Consider the following 18935-nt stretch of genomic DNA (forward strand, 5'->3'; position numbering starts at 1 on the left):
GAGGACTTCAGCAGAAGGTTTAACACAACTCCTAAAATTGCACTGAGAGTCAGAAGCTTCCTCTGAAGCACCAGAGCAGCTAGTTACGTGGGATCCTTTGAAACCTCAAAGCCTTTAAGGTGATGGCTATTACAGCTCTGCAGGAAACCCAACTTGTAGACCCCTCCTGATCATTTGTGCAATTCATATCAACTTGAGTTTTTAACCGAGCAAGATAGAAGCCTGGAAATCCAGAAACAGGAGCTTGTCTCAGTTTCACAAATCTGATGAAGGTCTTTTTTGCAGCCTCTCGCCAGTTTCATCCCATGGAAACCCTCTATCCTTGTTCTGCCTGACAGGAACAAGATGCTTTGCTCATTCATCTGCCTTAAAGTACTGGGCATGTGCCTTGCTTCTGCTTTGAACAAAGGGAGAACAGCCTTGCCCATCACAGTCCTTGCCATAAGCAGCATGGAAGGAAGGGGAACTGGGTCTCAATACATTTGGATGCCACTGGCTGTTCACTATATGGGAACTGGAAAAGACTGTGTTCATCAAGCTACACTGATGAAAATTCACCAGTGTAAACAAGTCCCTAAAGCAGAAGACCAGTGAAGTCTTCTGAAAATCCCTCCCAACTTTAGCTCACACCTGGGCTTGGCTTGACTAAGAAACAGTGAAATTCAGGCCAGGCTTGTGCTAGCTAAGCACTATTTGCTTTTAAAAAACAGCTACAAACACCTTAAGGCTAATGGTGCTTATCCATGTGCATGTTTGCCAACATATGGGTTGTCTCAGGTTTCACATACTTTTTGGTAAGGATGTGAATGCATTCCCTAATTTCTTACACTCCCTGTGGGGAGCTCAACATTTGAAGTTCTTTAAGAGCATGCCAGCCAAAAGACAGGCTTATGAGAGGGAGGTGCAAAAGACAAAACTTCACTTGAAGCAAGGTCTGCAGTTATTACACACTGATCCTGAAGGCCAAGCTTTTGGCAAGGAGCTAAATATTAAATAAAGAGCACGGGATCTTTTATTGCTAAAAGGAATAGCTGGATAGTTTCAGTGACTCAGAGCAAGCCACAGAAGAAACACATTAACTACAGTGGGGAGTGCCTAGCAGCTGATAAGTTCTAAACAAGTTCACAACTTTCACACAAACAAAACTTGTGAAGCAAAACAGATTATATCTGAACACAGGATGCAAAGGAAAACTTAAACCATTCTGTACTGGAAAACGCTACTGATTTTCACAGAAGCCCTAATTTTGGGCAGTAGTGCCTCTTGAAAGCTGCTTTCTCAAGAGCAGGTGTCAGCTCTAATCCAGAGCAGCCATTCCACAGTAGATCACTTGCATCTTTTCACAGTGCTCTGAATCAGAAGGCCAAAAATGTTGCATGGGAGTTTGCCAGGAACACTAAGGGTTAACAGCTGTCCACTAGATCAAAACACCGGGGAACACGGCCACCAAGCTTGCAATATGATTTTACCTTGCTCTCTGCAGAATATTTTTATACTTTTCTCCTTATGCACTGTATAACAAACCAAATCCAACACTAGTAGCAGGTGTCATCCTGCATTAATTTAACTGGACCACTGGTGGCCATCACCATTCCCACTTTAGACAGAGAGGGCTGCAGGGCAGGGAGATCTTCCTGCACAAACCTCTTCATTCTGGAGCCTGCCCAGCTCCCAGTACAGCTGGCACTGCGTGGGAAGGGAGTTTAAGTAACTACACTGCAGGGGCTCTGGGTCTATAAATGTGTTATAATGTGGCAAATGGTTGATTCACCCAGTGTTTAACTGGCCAGAAGTTTTGGTTTTAGATTAAAAGCGCTTCTACTGATGAGAGAAGAAAGAAATGACATGAAAAATTCTTGTTGTGCATCTCTGCCCTAGCCCAATGGCACATGTTTGGCAACAGTGCAGAATAAAAATATACATGCTCTGTGCAGACAAACGCATCCTGGCAGATTGAACAGAGATTGCCCCAGGTCTCTAGAGATCTCTTCAATGGCAGACTAGAAAGTGTCCTTCATTATAATCCTACCCAAGTTTCTCTGAAAGCGTACTGCACTCCAAGGTTCACAACTACTCCATCCTGGAGCTGCCTCAGAGAGGCTGAGAGCTGGCAAGGTTCATGAAGACTGAAAACTTCCTTGGGAGTTCAGCACACCCTCTAGAAAACCCTGAAGGAGCAAATTTGTGTTTCAGGAACCCCTGAGCCCAGTTCAAGTTAAAAAAACCCTGCCAGCTGGCAACACAGTATTCCTGTCTTGCCTCTTCCAATGATCCCCTGGCTGCTCTCCTCAGCCTCTGTGGCACGGAGGAAATATTACCTTCAAGTCCCTGTGCACGATATCATGCTGGTGAATGTGATTCACACTCTCCAGTATCTGATGAATACAGTGGCTGCAAGATAAAGGGAGAGACACACAGAGTTATGCACACACACACATACACTTGGCATCTCATCTCATCCCAGGACCATTTCCCTAATTTTATATTTACACCAGGGAGAGTTCAAGACCCCAGGTTGAATCCCTTCATCATGCCCACTGGATGCCACAGCTCAGGACTGTCACAGCTGGACACTCCCAGTCCCCTCAGCAACAGGATGCTAAACATCCTATCTATAGCAGGACCACAAAGCCTCTCTCCTACCTCCCGTCACCTCCTACCTTTCCTCCCCATCACACTAAGCATCTCACTTGTTCCTTCAGCCAACAGTGCCCACTCCACACAGGAGAACCAAGGCACCCGAGTATCTCGAAACAGCAGCCAAGATTGGGCAAGTAAGACCTAATTGCTCCAGGAAACATTCAGCTGGGCTAGTCCTGAGCAAAGCATAAACTTTCAGAGAGCAGCAGCCTCCCTCAGCAAATTCAGGATGACGACTCCTGGGCGCCTGCCAGTTTGCAAAGCTTTCAGAGCAGCATCTCAAGCACTTTACATACACAATGTGCACACACACCCGCTTGCTGGGTGCCTTTTAAGTACAGATCCCACTTAAGGGGTTAGTGATCTGAAAAGCAGACTCATTCCCTGTTAAGTGCAGTGTGCTGCACTCCCCCAGCTCACCGAAAACAGCGCCTCTGCCACTCTCGCTGCTGTAACCACAGGGGCAAAAGCAAGATGTTATTTACACCTGTCGCAAAAGGACAGTGCAACACACCCATGGGTGAGATTTCTGGTTGAAACATTTGCTCAGCTCCCGAGGGTGAATGTGGAATGGGGTAGGGATTTTGACAACTAGGGCTGGGCAGTAAGCACCCAGATGTGGGCAACTCAGATGGGTCTGGGTCCTCACTGCAGGATCAGTCAGTCCCCTCACCAAATTCTACAAATCTCAGGGGAACAAATTTGAAATGAGTGAAATATCTGAGGGAAGGGAAATTGGCTACTGGAAAAGATGTGAAGAGGGTGAGGGGAGGAAGAGGAGAGGAGGTGAAGCACTGTGTATTTGTTACCCCCACCCCTCCAGAGCTGGCAGTACAATCCTCAGGGTCGGAGTCCATGAATATCTCCCCGCTCCCAAAACAAAAATGTATAATTAGAACAGAGCCGAGTCTGAGCGAGAGAGATTTTCTGGCCAAAAATGGCAAAAGTGTGAGGTGTCCCAGGCGAGCCAAGCGCGGCGAATTGGCACGGACCTCGCTCCCTCGCTCTCCCAGCCTGCTCTGGAATTCAGCTCGGCATGAGGAGAGAAAGGGAGGAGTTTCACTCTGTCATCTTGTGGGCACTGCGAGACCTGGCTGGCTGACAGTCAGAGGGCTGAGCACCCTGAGGAAGGCTCACAGAGCAACAGACAGTTCTTTTCCTCTAACCCTGCCATAATTTTCCTGAGCAGTGTCAGTCACTGCCAGCTCTTGACCATTTCAGGGAACAGGCACTGGCAAGAGGGACATGGGGAAGGACGATGATTGATAACCTCAAAACTTCACAACTTCAAGGCAGAACGGCTTGCGTGACTGTGTATCTGTCCGAGATGCTGTGCCTACAACATCTGTACACCCCACTGAAAACATCTATAGGGCTCTCGGACCTCTCTGCCAGGAGCTCCATCAGAGACGACAAGCCCACTGGCCTTCCCCATCAGCAGATGGCTCACGGCAGAGCATGCGGTACAATGCCTCATTTGAAAGCACCGTGCAATGCCCAGAAGACAGAGGCTGTAAGCATACCACAGGGAAAGCAAATAAGCGCCCACAGACTCCGCAACGGTACCTACACTAAGCCACCAGGTCATACTCTTCCCTTCCTTGCAGTCACTATGATCTTCCTCACAGTACTGCCTACCGAGCTCACCCTGCAGCAGCACCCACTACTCCCGTCTTACCCCTCTCCTCTCACGGCTCCCCTAATTCCTGCTCCAGCAAGGGTTAGGATAAGGGATAAGAACATGGGTGCAGAATAAGCAGGGGTGAAATGTCACCATCAGGCCACTCCCAGGCCCTGCTAAAGCAGAACAGGAGTTGCCTAATCCCAGCTTTGATTCCAAATGCTGCACGTCCAGCAGACAGACAGGTCAGAGAACACTCTCAGCTACTGCTGCACAAAACACCCTCCCTGCATAAACCACAAAAGGGACAAGCACAAGCCATTTCAGGAAGGTCACGCATAGGAGAGAGGGGACACACTCAGAAAAAGAAGGGCATAACTCTAAATCTTTTTACTATTAAAATATAAAGGTTGCTCTCACATGTTGTGCCTTTTCTCACTGTGCCAACCAGCTCCCAGTCAGAGAAGGCTTCCACAGAACCATAGCCTTCAAAGCCCGCTCTCCCCCCTGCTCTGCAAACCGCTACCTAGACACAGGCAAATTGAATGGATCTGCCCAAGAGCAATGGCACATCACTGGAACCCCTACTAGGAGAAGGCAGAGGCCAAGCAGGCACTGCTCTTACAGCCACACGACAGCTCTCCCCTGCGTTTGCTCAGTAAGGACACCCTGTCACAACCCACCAGAAAGGTCAGGCAGACAAAGCCGCTAGCAACGGGTCTTCCAGCAAAGAGCACAGCGTCTGCAAGCGGCAAAGACAGCAGTGTCTGCAAGTGGCAAGGGCCAGAGCTGCGGTGAGTCAGGCTGACCAGTGACAATAGTTTATGCTAATAGCAGAAAGAGGAGTTTTTTCTTTTCTAGATGGGGAGTAAGAGTGTCAGAACAAAGCCGTGCACAGAGCAGCAGTCAGGAAACTCATTCCACTTGCCAACACACATGACACATACACAGAAGGGTCTGGAAACAGTCTTACCTGGCATCTGCTTCACTGTAGTATTCTCTGGCAACAATATCCTCAAAGAGCTCCCCACCAGTAACCCTGGAGTGCAAAAGAACAAGGGAGGTCACAGAGTCCGTGCACGTCTAGCTCAAGGCTCCACGGGACGCACGTGGCTGCCCATCCGGGCCCTTTACCGCAGCCTGTGTGGGGACGTGCAGCACAGGGGACCTAGGGCAGAGCTCCACCACTAACCTGCGGCACAGAGGAGCCAGGGCAGAGCTCCACCACCACGGCTCCAGCACTGGTACATCCATGTGACTGACCCCTTGGACTGTCACTGCACCAGCAGCGTACAGGACACTGTTGACACACTGGGCACAAATTGCCCATGGTGCTCTACAGAGCTTAGTAGACGCTAAGCTTGGGCAGAACATCCCTTCTCTGACCCCCACCAATCTGTCTCAGAGACAAAAGTCAAACAGCCTCCCTATATAGGATAGCTGTCCTTTGCCATCCCACGCTTACACCTGCTGCCAGGAGCCTTCCTGGTCCATCCCCTACACAGAGTCAATGGATTTTTGTCAAATAGGCCAGAGGTATCTACGGGTCTCAAAAGAGAAAGGGAGAATTATATTAATGCAGGTGCTTTTTATTCCACTTTTAGTCAGCCATCCACGTGCCTGTATCGCTGGTGAAGCATCAAAGCCAAAGACAGACACTTACAGATCAAAGACGAGGTAATGGAAACCTTCTTCTGAAATACTGTCATGGAGCCGCACTGCAAAAACATAATCAAGAAATGGAGATTTACAGAGCATGTAGCAAATATGACACTTCACAAATCAAACGCATGCACATAGCCAAGTTCTCCCTCAACCCAATAAGTCTATTAATTCCCCATGCCCTTCACTTTGTGTGCTCACTTAGTGACCTGTTTCCTTCCGTTATCTCAAAGGAACAGATGGGTGTCCTTCACATACACCCACCCCTCCCCAGCGTCAAAACAAACTCTAAATATCTTTGACCTCCTGTTCGTTCTTCTTCTCTAACGCTTCAGTACCCTCCTTTCACATCTGCCTACTCTTTCCTCCACGTTTTGTGATCTCTCCCCACCCATTCTTATTTCCCAAAACAAACCCTTTTCAGACTCTCCAAACAATCCCCCAATCCAAAAATTGCCTTCTGAGCCCACCTGCATGTCAGTGCCATTGCTCTCCCTTCTGCCTTTCATCTATAAAGCTCAATGAAGTTCCCTCCCTTTATTTCCTTTTCCTCACTTCATTCTTACAACCCAAATCCTTACACAAAATTCAGAGCCAGTTTCTTGTCTCATTTTTGCTGGTATGTTTGTTACCACTGACATATCTGATCACATTCCCCTTCTCAAAATTTCATTCTCCTTCAGCTTTCTTATCTATCTGCTCCTATTGCATAAATTAACTGTCATCTTTTTTCCTTTCCTTGCCCCCTTTAACCTGCAGGACTGGGGCTGCCCCCATGATGGGCCAGTATCTCCTGGTATTCTGGAGTCTCTGGGGCTCTGTCCTCCTTTCCCCATTTTACATGTGAGCAATAGCTATTGTATCAATGCAGCCAGCACAGTGCCATTTCCTCCTGTCTGAATGAAAATCTCAATTTCTTCAACGTTTCCTGGATACCTAGGTACTATTTCATATTGCTACCTACCCCTTACTTTTTGCTTTTCTCCCCTGCTGGAAAACTTCACTATTTTCCCTGCCAATCAGAGTCACAAGCTGGCAATCCTATTTGACTCAATTCCTAAACCTTCACACCCTGACTAGGATGAGTTGTCTTCTTCACATGACCATCTACAGTCCTTCCCTATTGAATCACCCAACTAAAGCAACTAGCTGAGACTAGACTGGGTCTCAGTCACCGCAACACCTTGTAATCGAGTATTGACCGAAGTAACATCACTGTTCTCATCCCTGCAAGAAAAAGCTCGTTATCTTGCTCTGCCACTTTAACAGTACCTTTGCCTCCCTTCCTCGTCTTCCATTTTCTTCCACATAAAACACAGGTGACCTGTCTTGACTTTTCCCAACATCATGATTTTCTCTCTGCCAGTATCAAGAGGTCAGTTTGCACCTCTTATTGGTGCATGACGTCATTTACCATCAGTCTTGGGAATGTTTCAAACTAGCACTTGGCACATGCTCCTACCTCATATGGAACAGCTTTTGCAAGTGTTCTCAATGCTCTCCTCTAATCCTCCTTGCAACTCTCCTTTGCTAAGGTACCCTTCCACATGCGCACAAACACACACAAACTCAAAATTGAGAGTAGCACAGATGTGCAGAGACCACTGCCAGTACCTTTCCTAAAAGGATTTAATTCTTCCCTTATTCTTTCTGCCTGTACTTTCCTACATTTTTCCTGCCTTTATTTACAAGCTCTCTGGGCTGGTCCCTTGACCAGTTTCCTTTCCTTAGCATTTCTACTGCATCTAACTGCAGGGGTTTGGGAGGAGCACTCCACACGGCATAATGCTGCAAACAAGCAAGTACAGTTAGAGTACCAGTACGGCAGGTGTTTCAGGCACAACATGCTGTTCCTACAGCGTGAAAACAGAGACACATCACCTTTAAGAACTACGTTCCTCAAATCATTCGCTGCAAAAAAAGTTTTCTTCCAAGTAAGCAGTTTTAGTTGGCTTTGTAATAACTTCAATGCAATACAACTTTGTGTTTACAAGAAAACTTGCCTCCTGAGCACTTGGCAGAAACCAGCAGAGGAGGCATTACAAAAACACAAGCAAGAAGAAGGGTATTTCCTAGGAGAAAAGATTTCCATTCAAGACTGGAAACAAGATAGGAAGTGGCTTAAACAGACACTTGGATTCCCAGTGCAAGGCAGTTTTCACTCCACTGCACAAGACTATTTGAGGTGAATGCAGGGGACAGACACATGAACAAGAGCTGAGGCCCAGGACATGGACAAAAGTCTGTGAAGGGACCTTACGAAGAGGGAACAGATGGAGAAACTTCAAGGAAAGCTGAATGTGCTAATAAGGTCGTGTCTGGTGACGCTCGGTGTGCACAAAAAAAGCATTCTCCTTCCTCTGGCACCTGAAAGGTCATTGAAGCACTGCAAGAAACACCAAGCAGAGAGGAGAGTGGCACGAATTAAATCCTGACAGAGGAGGAGCACAGCCACCAGCAGGCTGAGAGCAGTGGCTATGAAAAGGGAACAGCAAACACGTCTGCAGGTAGAAGTGAGAAATAGCGAACGATAAATTTGATGCAAAGATGCGGGCAGCAAATTACATCAGAAAATAAAACATCAACGAGCTGATTGGTGCTATTTTTTTGTCCTGAGGAAAGGAATTTTGTCAGATACATTAGGAAAGGGGAAGGAAGCAGCAATTCAGCTGGCAGAGACTGGCAGAGGCAGCAGAAAGAGCCTTCAAGGACAGTAAAACACTATTTGCGTCCTTAGGTGAGGAACCATGACAGGAGGAGAGAGACAGTTCATAAATAGTGATGCTGTACATCACCCTAGGGCTGCACAGCAAAAGAAGGCCTTGGAGGCAGGACGCAGGTCATTAACTTAACAAGGGAGCTGCTTCCTCGTGATGGGTCAGAGCGATGCTGGAACAAAATCTGCCCGGGATTTGATCTGCTGAGGTAACAAAGCTCAAGAAGTAACGGTAGAACAGCAAACCCCAGAAAAGCTATAGAAAAGATGACAGTGGGCCCCACCACCCTGCATAGGAATAATTAGCAACAGCTCAAAACATTAGGCTTAAAGTGTGGAGGGGGGCAGCAATGAGGGGAGTCAAAAAGGATTAAGGAAAGTCTGAATATACCAAAACCCTTCTGCCTTTCAATTCCAGCCCACACCTACTTCATACCAATGCTGATGGGAAGAAACAAAAGCCATACCCAGAAGCAGAACAGCAAGAACACCCAGTGCCCTTTCACCCTAACGTTTTGCTTACCTACCCTCCTGCAGAGCCATAAGAGCCTTCCTGATCGGCAAGGATACTGCAATCAGCAGCTCTGATGCCATGGTTCACCCTACTGACACACAAGTTAAAATACTCTGCTTTCTAATACAGTGCTAACTACCAGGGACTGCCAGCTTAAAAACATGATCTGCCTTTTCCAAAGCCATTCAGCCAGCCCATGAAAAGGCATATATTCAGAAGTAACTCCACCACCTTTAGCTCATGTCAAGGATAAAAGCATTTTAAAAGTTTCTCGGTCCCCTCTCCACTTTGGTTCATAAATATGATCCACATTGTGCTAACATTCATCATAAAGATACACAAATATCAGATACCATCTGATACCTCCACCTTCCAGACAGTAGGGGGGCTCTAGCCCCCTTTGCTTTAAAGATGTCCTATGTGAGTGCCCTCCATCTGAGGGCAGGACACAGGTTCCCGAACGGCCCGTTCCAAGAGTGGGTAACGGGAACCCGAGTACTGGGCTGTCCTCTGTTTCAGACATTTTCCCAAGAAAAGGAGATCCCATTTGTTCCACAGGCTGCTGATCCTGACGCACCATCTAACATCTCTATTACTACCCAAGTCCAGCTTCAACCAAGCAGTTGAGCAGGGCCCACACAAGCTGCTCACACTTGTTTAACCTGTTGACACGAGAGGGTGAAAAATATAAAATATGTAGATGCTGGAAGGTAAAGGATTCCCAAAAACTGACTATCCATGATAAGAAAAATGAAGAATTAGAAATAAAAGTGTTCATCCAGTTAACCTTTCCTTCAAAAATATTACAGAACACTTTCTTTTTTTGCTCTCGTCAGGGGAGCAGTGACATGTATGTCTAGCGCAGCAGGCTAGACAAACGCACACATCACAAAACGAGTCTCAAGTCACAGCAACAGGGAAGTTGCACAACAGCAACACAGGGTCTTCCAAAAGATGACCAAACTACAAAAGAGTCCAGTACTTGCCAAGGAACCTGATCTCACTCTATTTACCAGAAGATGAGGTAGATTATCTCTATTAACTGATTCTGTCACCCAGAAGCAGCGATTCAAACTGTCTTTCCTTCCTAGCCAAACACTCTTAACACAAGGATTCTTACAGATGTAGGAAATCAGTCCCTGCCAACACCACGCACAGCCAGGGTCACCTGATGACTGCTCCCATGTCAAAAGGTCTCTGATGGATGCAAGAGCACTTACTACAATGGTTAGCAAGAACAGACAAGGAGAGGGGAGTAAGAAAGAAAACAGAAGCAAGTCAGACAACGAGGCACTAAATCAGTTACAGGATATGGCGAAAGACTTTACCCAAGGTTTTAGGCAGAGCACAGAAAAAAGTCCCATCCACACAAAGAACAGAGGCCTTGTAGAGTTCACAAGCACATATAATTTTGTAAGACTGTCAAGTCTTACAGATAACTTCAGAAATAATAAATAAAAAGCCACAGCACTAGTAAGCAATGCCAGAACAAATGCTATCCAAAGGAGCAGAATCAGTCACAGACTGTTATGTAGAAACATCTTCTGCAACAATACCAGCTGGTTGCTCAGCAGAAAGTGTGCATCACCACTTGGATGATATCTCCAAGAAGCACATAGATTCTGGGAGAGATAAGCAATTGTTTCAGTACAGCATCCTGATGAAACAATGTTTTCAGCAGGACACAAAAAAAAAAGCCTAACTTTCTTCATATACAGTCCTGAATCTAGTACTGTAGTGGTACTCCACCGAGGGCAATGAGAGACTGCTACCTAAAACTGTCCCTCCAATTTTAAATGCACACCTGTAACTCTGCACAGTTAAAGAGCTGTGCTGCATCACTACACGCAAGGCACAACCTAGCTAACTAGTTAAACATCCTTTTCTTCCCTCAGTCTCCTCTCCAGTCTCATCCTACGTAAACTGGCCTTACCTGTACAGGAAGCATCTCCCACAAAGCTGGGGTTTTGGAAAAATAACTAACAGAAAAACAGTGAGACCAAACCACTCCCTTTTCCCAAAAACTCAAATCTTCAATACTGCCTGATGCAAGTTACAGAAATTATTTTCTGTCTTGTGCGGTTGTGTGTTTCAGGTCCGAGGCCCTAATGCAATCCAGAGTGTTTGCAGAGCCTGACGCCACAGTGAGTGGCTCAAGGGGATGTGCTGCGGTTACTGAACCTAACAGAAGCTGGGTACCAGGAGTTCAAGCAGTTTCTAAGAACATCTGCTGTGAATATTACTTTTCTCTGCCTGCTGTCTTCAGAGTCTCACTGGAAATCTTGCCTCAAGAACAAACCTTCAAGCTGATACTTCAAAGTGTTTCAAAAACCTCATGCATGTACAGTTTTTATTTTAGGAAGAAATAATATTAATAAGCTATGATATTAACTACAGAAAATTAAACGCTTTAGTGAGAAACAGCAATACAGTAACAGTTATGCCACGTGGTTTGCATTCCTTGCCTGAATAAAGTGACCCTGTACAGGCAGCGGCAGCTCTCTGATGCCTGAGTGTGATACGAAGCAACTGAGCATAAGAGGAAAATGTCCCTCATAACAAACTGTACCAGCCTAACAACCAAAGCAAATTGCTGCTGAGTCACGCAAAGCAAGACTCTGTGAATGTAAAAGTTGAAGTGAATCACAAAGAAATCGGAAAAGAGCTTTCAACTTTTATAAAAGTCCACCTGAACTACGGGAACATACAAAGATATTGAAAAGCAACAGGTATCTCATTTTTAAAGGGTCACATGTAAAAGGCCAATTGATACTGGGGTCACAAACACAGATTTTGCCTAGCCTAGATCTGATCCACATCTTCCCTGCACTCTGCCCAGTGTGCTGAATATTATTGTCTTTTTACTCTTATGTCAAGCCTAACAGGCCAGGAACATTTATGCCTGCCACATAAGACCCAGGACGAACATTCCCCTGTACCCCACGTCCACAACAAACAGTGGAGCAGGGCTGCCCAGGAGCTCAGCCCACGGCTGGGGCAGGCAGGCTCTTATAACACAGGGTGGTTTCTGGCAACTTGCTGCAAGTAAATCTCTGCAAGCAAAGCAGTTACCGAAGTCACAGCAAAACGCAAGTACACAAGCAGAAGAAGAATTTCACAGGACAATTCCCAGTACCTTTACTTTGCAATTACGCATCTCTGCTTAGGAAAAGGTAACATGGGCTGACATATGCTTAGTCCTACATACCAATGGTCTTTGCCTGTCCTTAGGGACAGTGTTCAAGCTACAGAGTAGGGTAACCTTGTCTACTAAATCTAGGTTCACTGGTGTCCCTAAGTGTATAGCACCTGGATATTATGGGAACGTAAAGGACACTATTAGCCAACTACCTCTGCACCAACACACATTGCGTGCTGTGATTATATAATATTTAGGGCTCTCAGATTAAGTTGCCTGCGTTGCAGTACCTGCAGCAGAGCCAATACAAGGCAACAGAGATTTCTGGTTGTCTCCTGGGTCATGGTAATTGCAACGCAGTAACTCTTTCACACAGCCTTAGTAGTGCAAACTCAAAAGTGCTCTGGGATCTTCTGGACTGAACAACGCTATTTAAAGGTCAGCCACTTGTTAGAAACAGCCACAGCTTCACTTCTCAGCAGTTTCCAACCAGACATCAGACATTTGCCTGTATCATGGAGAAAGGGAGGAGGTAGGAGATACCACAAGGGGCATATTTCAAGAGACAGTGCATGCCAGAAGAAGCGGAATAAAATTGGAGGCTAAAACCTGCCTGATGTCCTCTTCCAAAGATATTCTCCAACGTGCCAGGAGATGCTGAAACTATAGATACAAATACACATGGCCCGACAGACTGCAAACTGAGCACTATCGTCCGTGGCAGTAAAAGTGACAAGCAAACTGACACAGATGGCTACCACCCACTCTCCGCTTCCCCAGCTGCTCACCAGCCTGGGCAGCCAAGATGGGAATTGTCCCACCACCTCCGAGCCTGGCTGTGCGCCAGGACACTTCCCGCGCGGTTTGCATCGCTCGAGATGCCTGTCCCGCGAGGAGCCACCACCAACCTGTGACTGCCTGTGAGCTGGGTGCTCAGCTCCCACCCCAGCTGTTTCTCTAATTACATTAAACACGCAGAATTCAGCTGCAGCTGCTCAGGCTGCTTCCAAAAGGACTCTCCTTTTAATTAAAAACTTGCTATTAAAAAGCATTAAATTGTGTAATGCAAATAATCCTCTAGAAATCATCTGTTCCAGCAGCTAATGACCAGCTTTGTTAGAGCAGTAACTAACAGCAGCGGGACAGTTAGCTAACAGGACATAGCATGCCGCTGTTAACCAGTCCCTCAGGAACGTGGACTCTTTCCCTCCTCCTCCCTCCAAATCTGACACAGAGAGGTTACAGTGTGCTGGATATACACCAGCTTGCTGTAAACTCCCCAAGCCCACAGCATTTCACACCAATTGCAGTTTTAAACCTTTGGAAAACGGAAGAGAAGAAGGGCTTGTTAACACTGCTCCCGTTCAGGCAGAACCAAGCTCCTGCAGGCTCGGCAAAGGAAGACAAGGACCAGTCCTAACGGAGTATGAAAAGGCAGAAACGCACACAGAGGTGGGTTTTTTTTCCCCCTCACCATTGTTCTCACTGTAACGTTTTTAACACCCTGGCCCTAAAAAATGAGGTTAAAGCAGTGCCCTTTCTGCCATACATGGTGCCAAGTCAGGGGAACTTCCCTTATGCACAGAAATTCACAGCCTAGAAAGTTGTAGGGAGAATAGTATCTTTCCTGTTAAGAAACTGGTCCTTCTGCAGAGGTAAAAAGCAAAACCCAAAAAGAAAACACAAAGTATTTTTTTAAAATAACATTTCAGTGCCAGCTAAATGTTATTTTTCCTTTATTTTGCAATGTCTGTATTGAAAGGCTGAAGTTCAGCACATGATACATAACATTTAGTATGTCCTACTTAAACATTACATGAGCCAAAAGAGCGCATTAGCAGGAATATTTCCTACTCTCCTGATAACAGTGCAATCACGACCATCCAGAATTGTTATTAATAATTTCCGATTATCCACATACCAGATAAGCAAAGTACTTTTGTTAACCACTAGTATTACACGAGCGCTTTTTCTAAAAACCCTCAAAATAATAACAAGCCGACTTTATTGGTACCTCAAAGAAAATAAGCAGAGAACACGCACTTTATTAGAATTAATAAAATAAAGATACAGGCCATGACGAATTTTAGGTCTCTCATACAGGCTCTGCAACTTTGCTACACACATTTCTGCCATCAGGGACGAATCAGCCTTTGGTGCTGCAAAGCAGCGCTCCTGCCTATGCAGGCAGGTGTTCTGCCTGACACCCCCCCCAACTTTGCTGTGTTAACCTGATTTTCACAACTCCTTTCTTGCATTGCCCAGGACAGTCATGAAACTTTGGTACAGAGGCAAACTTTGTTCAAAAGGCAGGTTGTGGCTTGCACGATTTCACCAGTGTGCAGCCGTCTCTCAGGCAGGGGGAAGCCCAAAGGAGGCTCCTTCCGTTTCCTCAGTGCTATTCTAACCAGAGAGGGGGGGGAAAAAAAGTAGGGGAATCCTCTGACTTTTGCAGTACCTTTGAGTTTGCGTGCACTGAGTCTGGCTACCATCCCACTATTTTTTTTTAAGGGATTGCTTGCATACGGATGAATCTCGCAGCTAAATAGATGAATAATGGAATCTGAATACTTCTCTAGTACAGACCACAAAGACATACAGAATAAACATATCCCCTGGCAAGGAAGAAAATACAATTGTTACTCCATTCCCAAATTATGGGGGATTATGGAGAAACATTTTTCTTAAAACTACAGGAAAAGCTACGGGAAGAGAGGGCAGAAAAAGGAGAAAACAAGAAGAGGCAAATAAACAATAGTTAGTGAAAGAAGTAACGGGGAGAATCAGAATGAGAAATAAAGCTGGACTGCCTGGGGTTTTGGGGAGCCTCCTCTCAGCCAGACATGCATGGGCACTCACCTAAATCCCTAACAGTGAAGGGACTGGAAATAATAAATGGTAACTTGCAGCTCAAAGGCTCAAACTTTCCAGCAGGAATGCATTCTAGCTGATATTCTGTTTGGGGTTTTTTTGAGTGTTTGGTGGTGGTGGTGGGTTTCTGGGGTTTTCGGTTTTTTTGGTGGGGTGGGGGAGGAAGAGGAGAGCAGGTTAAAGGCATAAGGCCAAGAACATCATTGTTTGACCTCTTAGGAAGCACAGCAACTCGCTGTCCTCTCAGACAGCCCCATGACACTTCCAAGGAAAAGCTGCTCAGTAACTGAGAAAGCCGTAAAGCATAACTCTTGCTACAAGGTCTCTTCTCCCCCCATCCCCGTCTTCCCCACACCATCCCCTCTGTGCACCAGTTTCACCCAAGAAAAGGAACAGTCCCCCAGCAACAAAAATTGCAGGGCAGCAGCTTTATACAGCGGGCCAGGCGCGGGAGCATCTCACTTGGAAATCACTGCGTTTCCATAGGGCAGCAAGCATGGCCAAACCACTGGAGAATCCCCAGCATTTTAACTATTCTTTGCACATAACATCCTTTCTGTCCCAATTGCAAAGGCAGTCTGCATGTCTGCAGCCAAATGAAAACAAGGAAATCTGCTGTTTACAGCAAAACACAGCCTACGGTTTTTTCTTGTTCACTAAGGAAGCAATTCAAATCTCTTGTTAAGGAAGAGGTGATAGGAAAACATTCCAAGTGGCAGCAGTCAGGCAAAAGCGAGGGCCTTCTTATTAAGAGTAGCATCTCAAAATGAGGAATGAGTGAACCGTAAGTTGTGGCTGACACCACTAAGACAAGAAATCCAGTATTAGGTCTGCAGACACGATCAATGCACCCTGTTTCCCACCCAGGTTAGTTATGAGAGTTGTGGGATTCTCCAGCTGGGCTGCACACAGAAGTACAGCATCCTTCTTGGTCCTTGCAGCAATTTGCACCTTGATCACAAACATCATTTAAGGGCACACAAACTGGAGGCCTTTTTTTAAACACATCCATCAAAACCACTCCCACGAGACAGAGGTAGGAAGAGGACAGATCACTTGTCAAAGGAAATAAAACCAAACTGGGTCAAAAGAAAATCTTCTAATTCACAGGAGATCTCTATACCATTTTCTCTCCATTTTAAATAAGGACATGTCCAAAATTGTGGTTTATGCTGAGAGAAGCCAACAGATGATAGAAGTTAAAATAAAAAGAATTCAAGTGCAAGTATATTTTGGAGAAAAAGTCAGAAGTAGGAAAAACCTGAAAAAGCAATAATTCTGATAGATGCTGAGGACAGCATTTCACTACTGCTATAAATTCCCTCAAAGAAATTAACTCTGAAGCAGTTCGGCAAAGGATATGAAGGCAGAAATCAGAAACATAATTCGGCTCTGGCTCTTGGGCTACTACCAGCCTCTCTTAAAATAAGTATTTTTATTATTCTAGACCTAAGTGCACGCAGTTCTTCACAGCAAAGGCTGCCATGAGCTGGGACACAATAACCGACCAGAAGTGCTCAGTTTGAACTATGAACAAAAGATATTCAAGAACTACTTTTGTACAGTTGGGTTAAAAATATCTAAGAAAGAGTACAGATCATCTGGTGACAGATCCAAAGAGGAGGCACATATTTAGACTGGCGTAACAAAGAAAATTTAGAAGGAGAAGGGCAACACCTACCAACACAGTGGACAAAATCCATGCACAGAGCAGACTTCATGGTGCATTGAACAAGCCACAATCCTACTCTTGTAGGACAACACAGGAATGCTAGAGAAGAGTTTTCAAAACTATGAAAGAGGTTTTTTATCAAATTTTGCATCATTATTGCTTTGGGAGTCTTAGGACAGGAAAGGTCACGTCCAGCACTGTGCTCAACTTCACATCCACACTGAACAAGCCTGCAGGAAGATACCAGGGTTCCCAGCTCTGTCACTGCTCTAATATTTGATGGGTAGCAGGAAGCATGGGAAAAAACTGAACTAGTGAATTATATTACAGGACTTAAATATCACTGACTGACATTAAGTTTACAACTAAGCAGAAGACCAAAAGAGTTGTTCCAGTAAGCAAGAGTCGATATTCAACACATTGTAAGTGTAGCTCTATAACAAACAGAAGGCAGTGGTGACGTTTATTTTATCTTAGCCATTGCACAAGCTTCAGTGGCACAATCAGGAAAGCGTCTGCAAATGAAGAGTCAGGGCTATGACTGTACTTATAGAAACCTGCTTCTTTCTTGCAAAGCAGGGAGGAAGGGAGAAGAGAGCCCTATCATTCTCTTCTACGTGCTCCCAAATACATCCATGTCAAATGCCCACAAGATTTATAGATAAGTGAATCGCTGGAACAGTAAGCTGTTCAAGAAGTGGAATTCCCCATAGAGCCATGACTCCTGCCAACTTCCACAGGCATTTTATCTGCTTACAGACAGTGGGGTTTTAGCGATGTTGCCTTCTGCCTCTCTTTAACACTCCCATATCCTCAGTAATGGGTACAACTTTTTTGCCTTTAAAGCAGGATGGAGTCAACAGATCACTGATTGATCTCTGTCCAATTCTGCTGTATTTGGTGAGCATGGCTGGCAAATGGTTTCTCTGGACCAGAATGCAAAATACTCTACAAAGTTGTCAGGAGGAAAAAAACCAAGTTGAAAGTTAACGGAAAGAAGTCCTTCCTCTACTGAACTGAAGTCTGACGTGACCAGCTATAATGTCACATTCAAATGGATGGTTCGCAATGAGAACATGGTACATACCATGAGTAGGAAGTCAGAAAATTGCCTCAAGTCAACTTTCTTCTGTCCAGACAAAAACCTTCCTGCAACACTAAACTCTTAGAAGGATTACTGCACTGTGATTACCTTGGCCATAATGTGCATCTCAAGACAAGCAAAACACCCAATTACAGAGCAATAGCCTATAATTAGGGCTGCGATTTCATGAAGGAATGTTAGGGTAACTCAGAAAGTGGTCATTTCACAAAAAGCAACAGCAAATGGAAATATCACCATTATTTTCTACCTAGAGTACCCTTTATTTTATCATAGTAGCAGTGTTATGGTCAGTGTGTTGCAGTCCAGAATCTCCACAGCAGAATCAACTGTTTTGCAGCAAATGGATAAGAACCACAAATTCAACAATAGGTTTGTTTTATAGCCTGTGTACAGGCAGGAGAGAAAAGCAGCCCACCTCGCAGAGTCCTAACTTTCAATCGTCTGTCCCGGACCCACTCGAGGCTCAGGTCACTGTAGAAGAGCAGGACATGCTGCAACGCAGTTTGCAATAAAAACAGTAACAACACAACTTAATAGGGAAATTAAAGCAAGCAGAATTCTTCAGGATTGGTGCAGTGTTACTAGCATAGCTCACACTGAGGCAACACACCAAGTATTCATCCAGAAGAGTTTACAACATAGAATGGCAGTAACTAGGTGATTACTAACCGTTAATAAACGTTTCAAGGAAAAAAAACCCTACCGCTATGTCAGAACAACATGTTTCCCTGCTATGACAACATAACAAGTCCAAGGAATATGGAAGCAGCAATGCATGCAGCATCTGGACTTCAGCAAGGTTTCTGACAGCATCTTACATGCCATTTCCATAAGCAATTTAGAAAAAATGTGTATTCAGAACTAGCTTACAATGGTGTATACAACTCATTGAAAAAACATACTCAAAATTGATTGCTGTCAAACAGAAACAGTGTTATCAAGTGATATCTTCAAGAGTTTGTCCAGAGTCCAACAGTATTCAACAGTGTTATTAA

The 18935-nt window shown here is 45.2% G+C and overlaps 1 protein-coding gene across 10 annotated transcripts in view; it reads right to left on the reverse strand.

The window, feature by feature from the left end:
* Positions 1 to 18935, reverse strand: part of CAMK2G (calcium/calmodulin dependent protein kinase II gamma) — a 121587-nt gene that overhangs the window by 45961 nt on the left and 56691 nt on the right. For all 10 annotated transcript variants that reach the window (XR_014227822.1, XR_014227823.1, XR_014227824.1 and 7 more), the window contains exons 4-6: positions 5925 to 5979; positions 5235 to 5300; positions 2319 to 2391 (exon numbers count right to left, since the gene is read on the reverse strand). Coding sequence is in view for 6 of the 10 variants with exons in the window: in XM_082308164.1 (XP_082164290.1) it covers positions 2319 to 2391; positions 5235 to 5300; positions 5925 to 5979 (194 nt within the window). In the remaining 4 variants the exon portion in view is untranslated. The remainder of the gene's footprint in view (positions 1 to 2318; positions 2392 to 5234; positions 5301 to 5924; positions 5980 to 18935) is intronic.

This window comes from Platalea leucorodia, assembly GCF_965183815.1.
Source record: "Platalea leucorodia genome assembly, chromosome: 4".
NCBI classification, from domain to species: Eukaryota; Metazoa; Chordata; class Aves; order Pelecaniformes; family Threskiornithidae; genus Platalea; species Platalea leucorodia.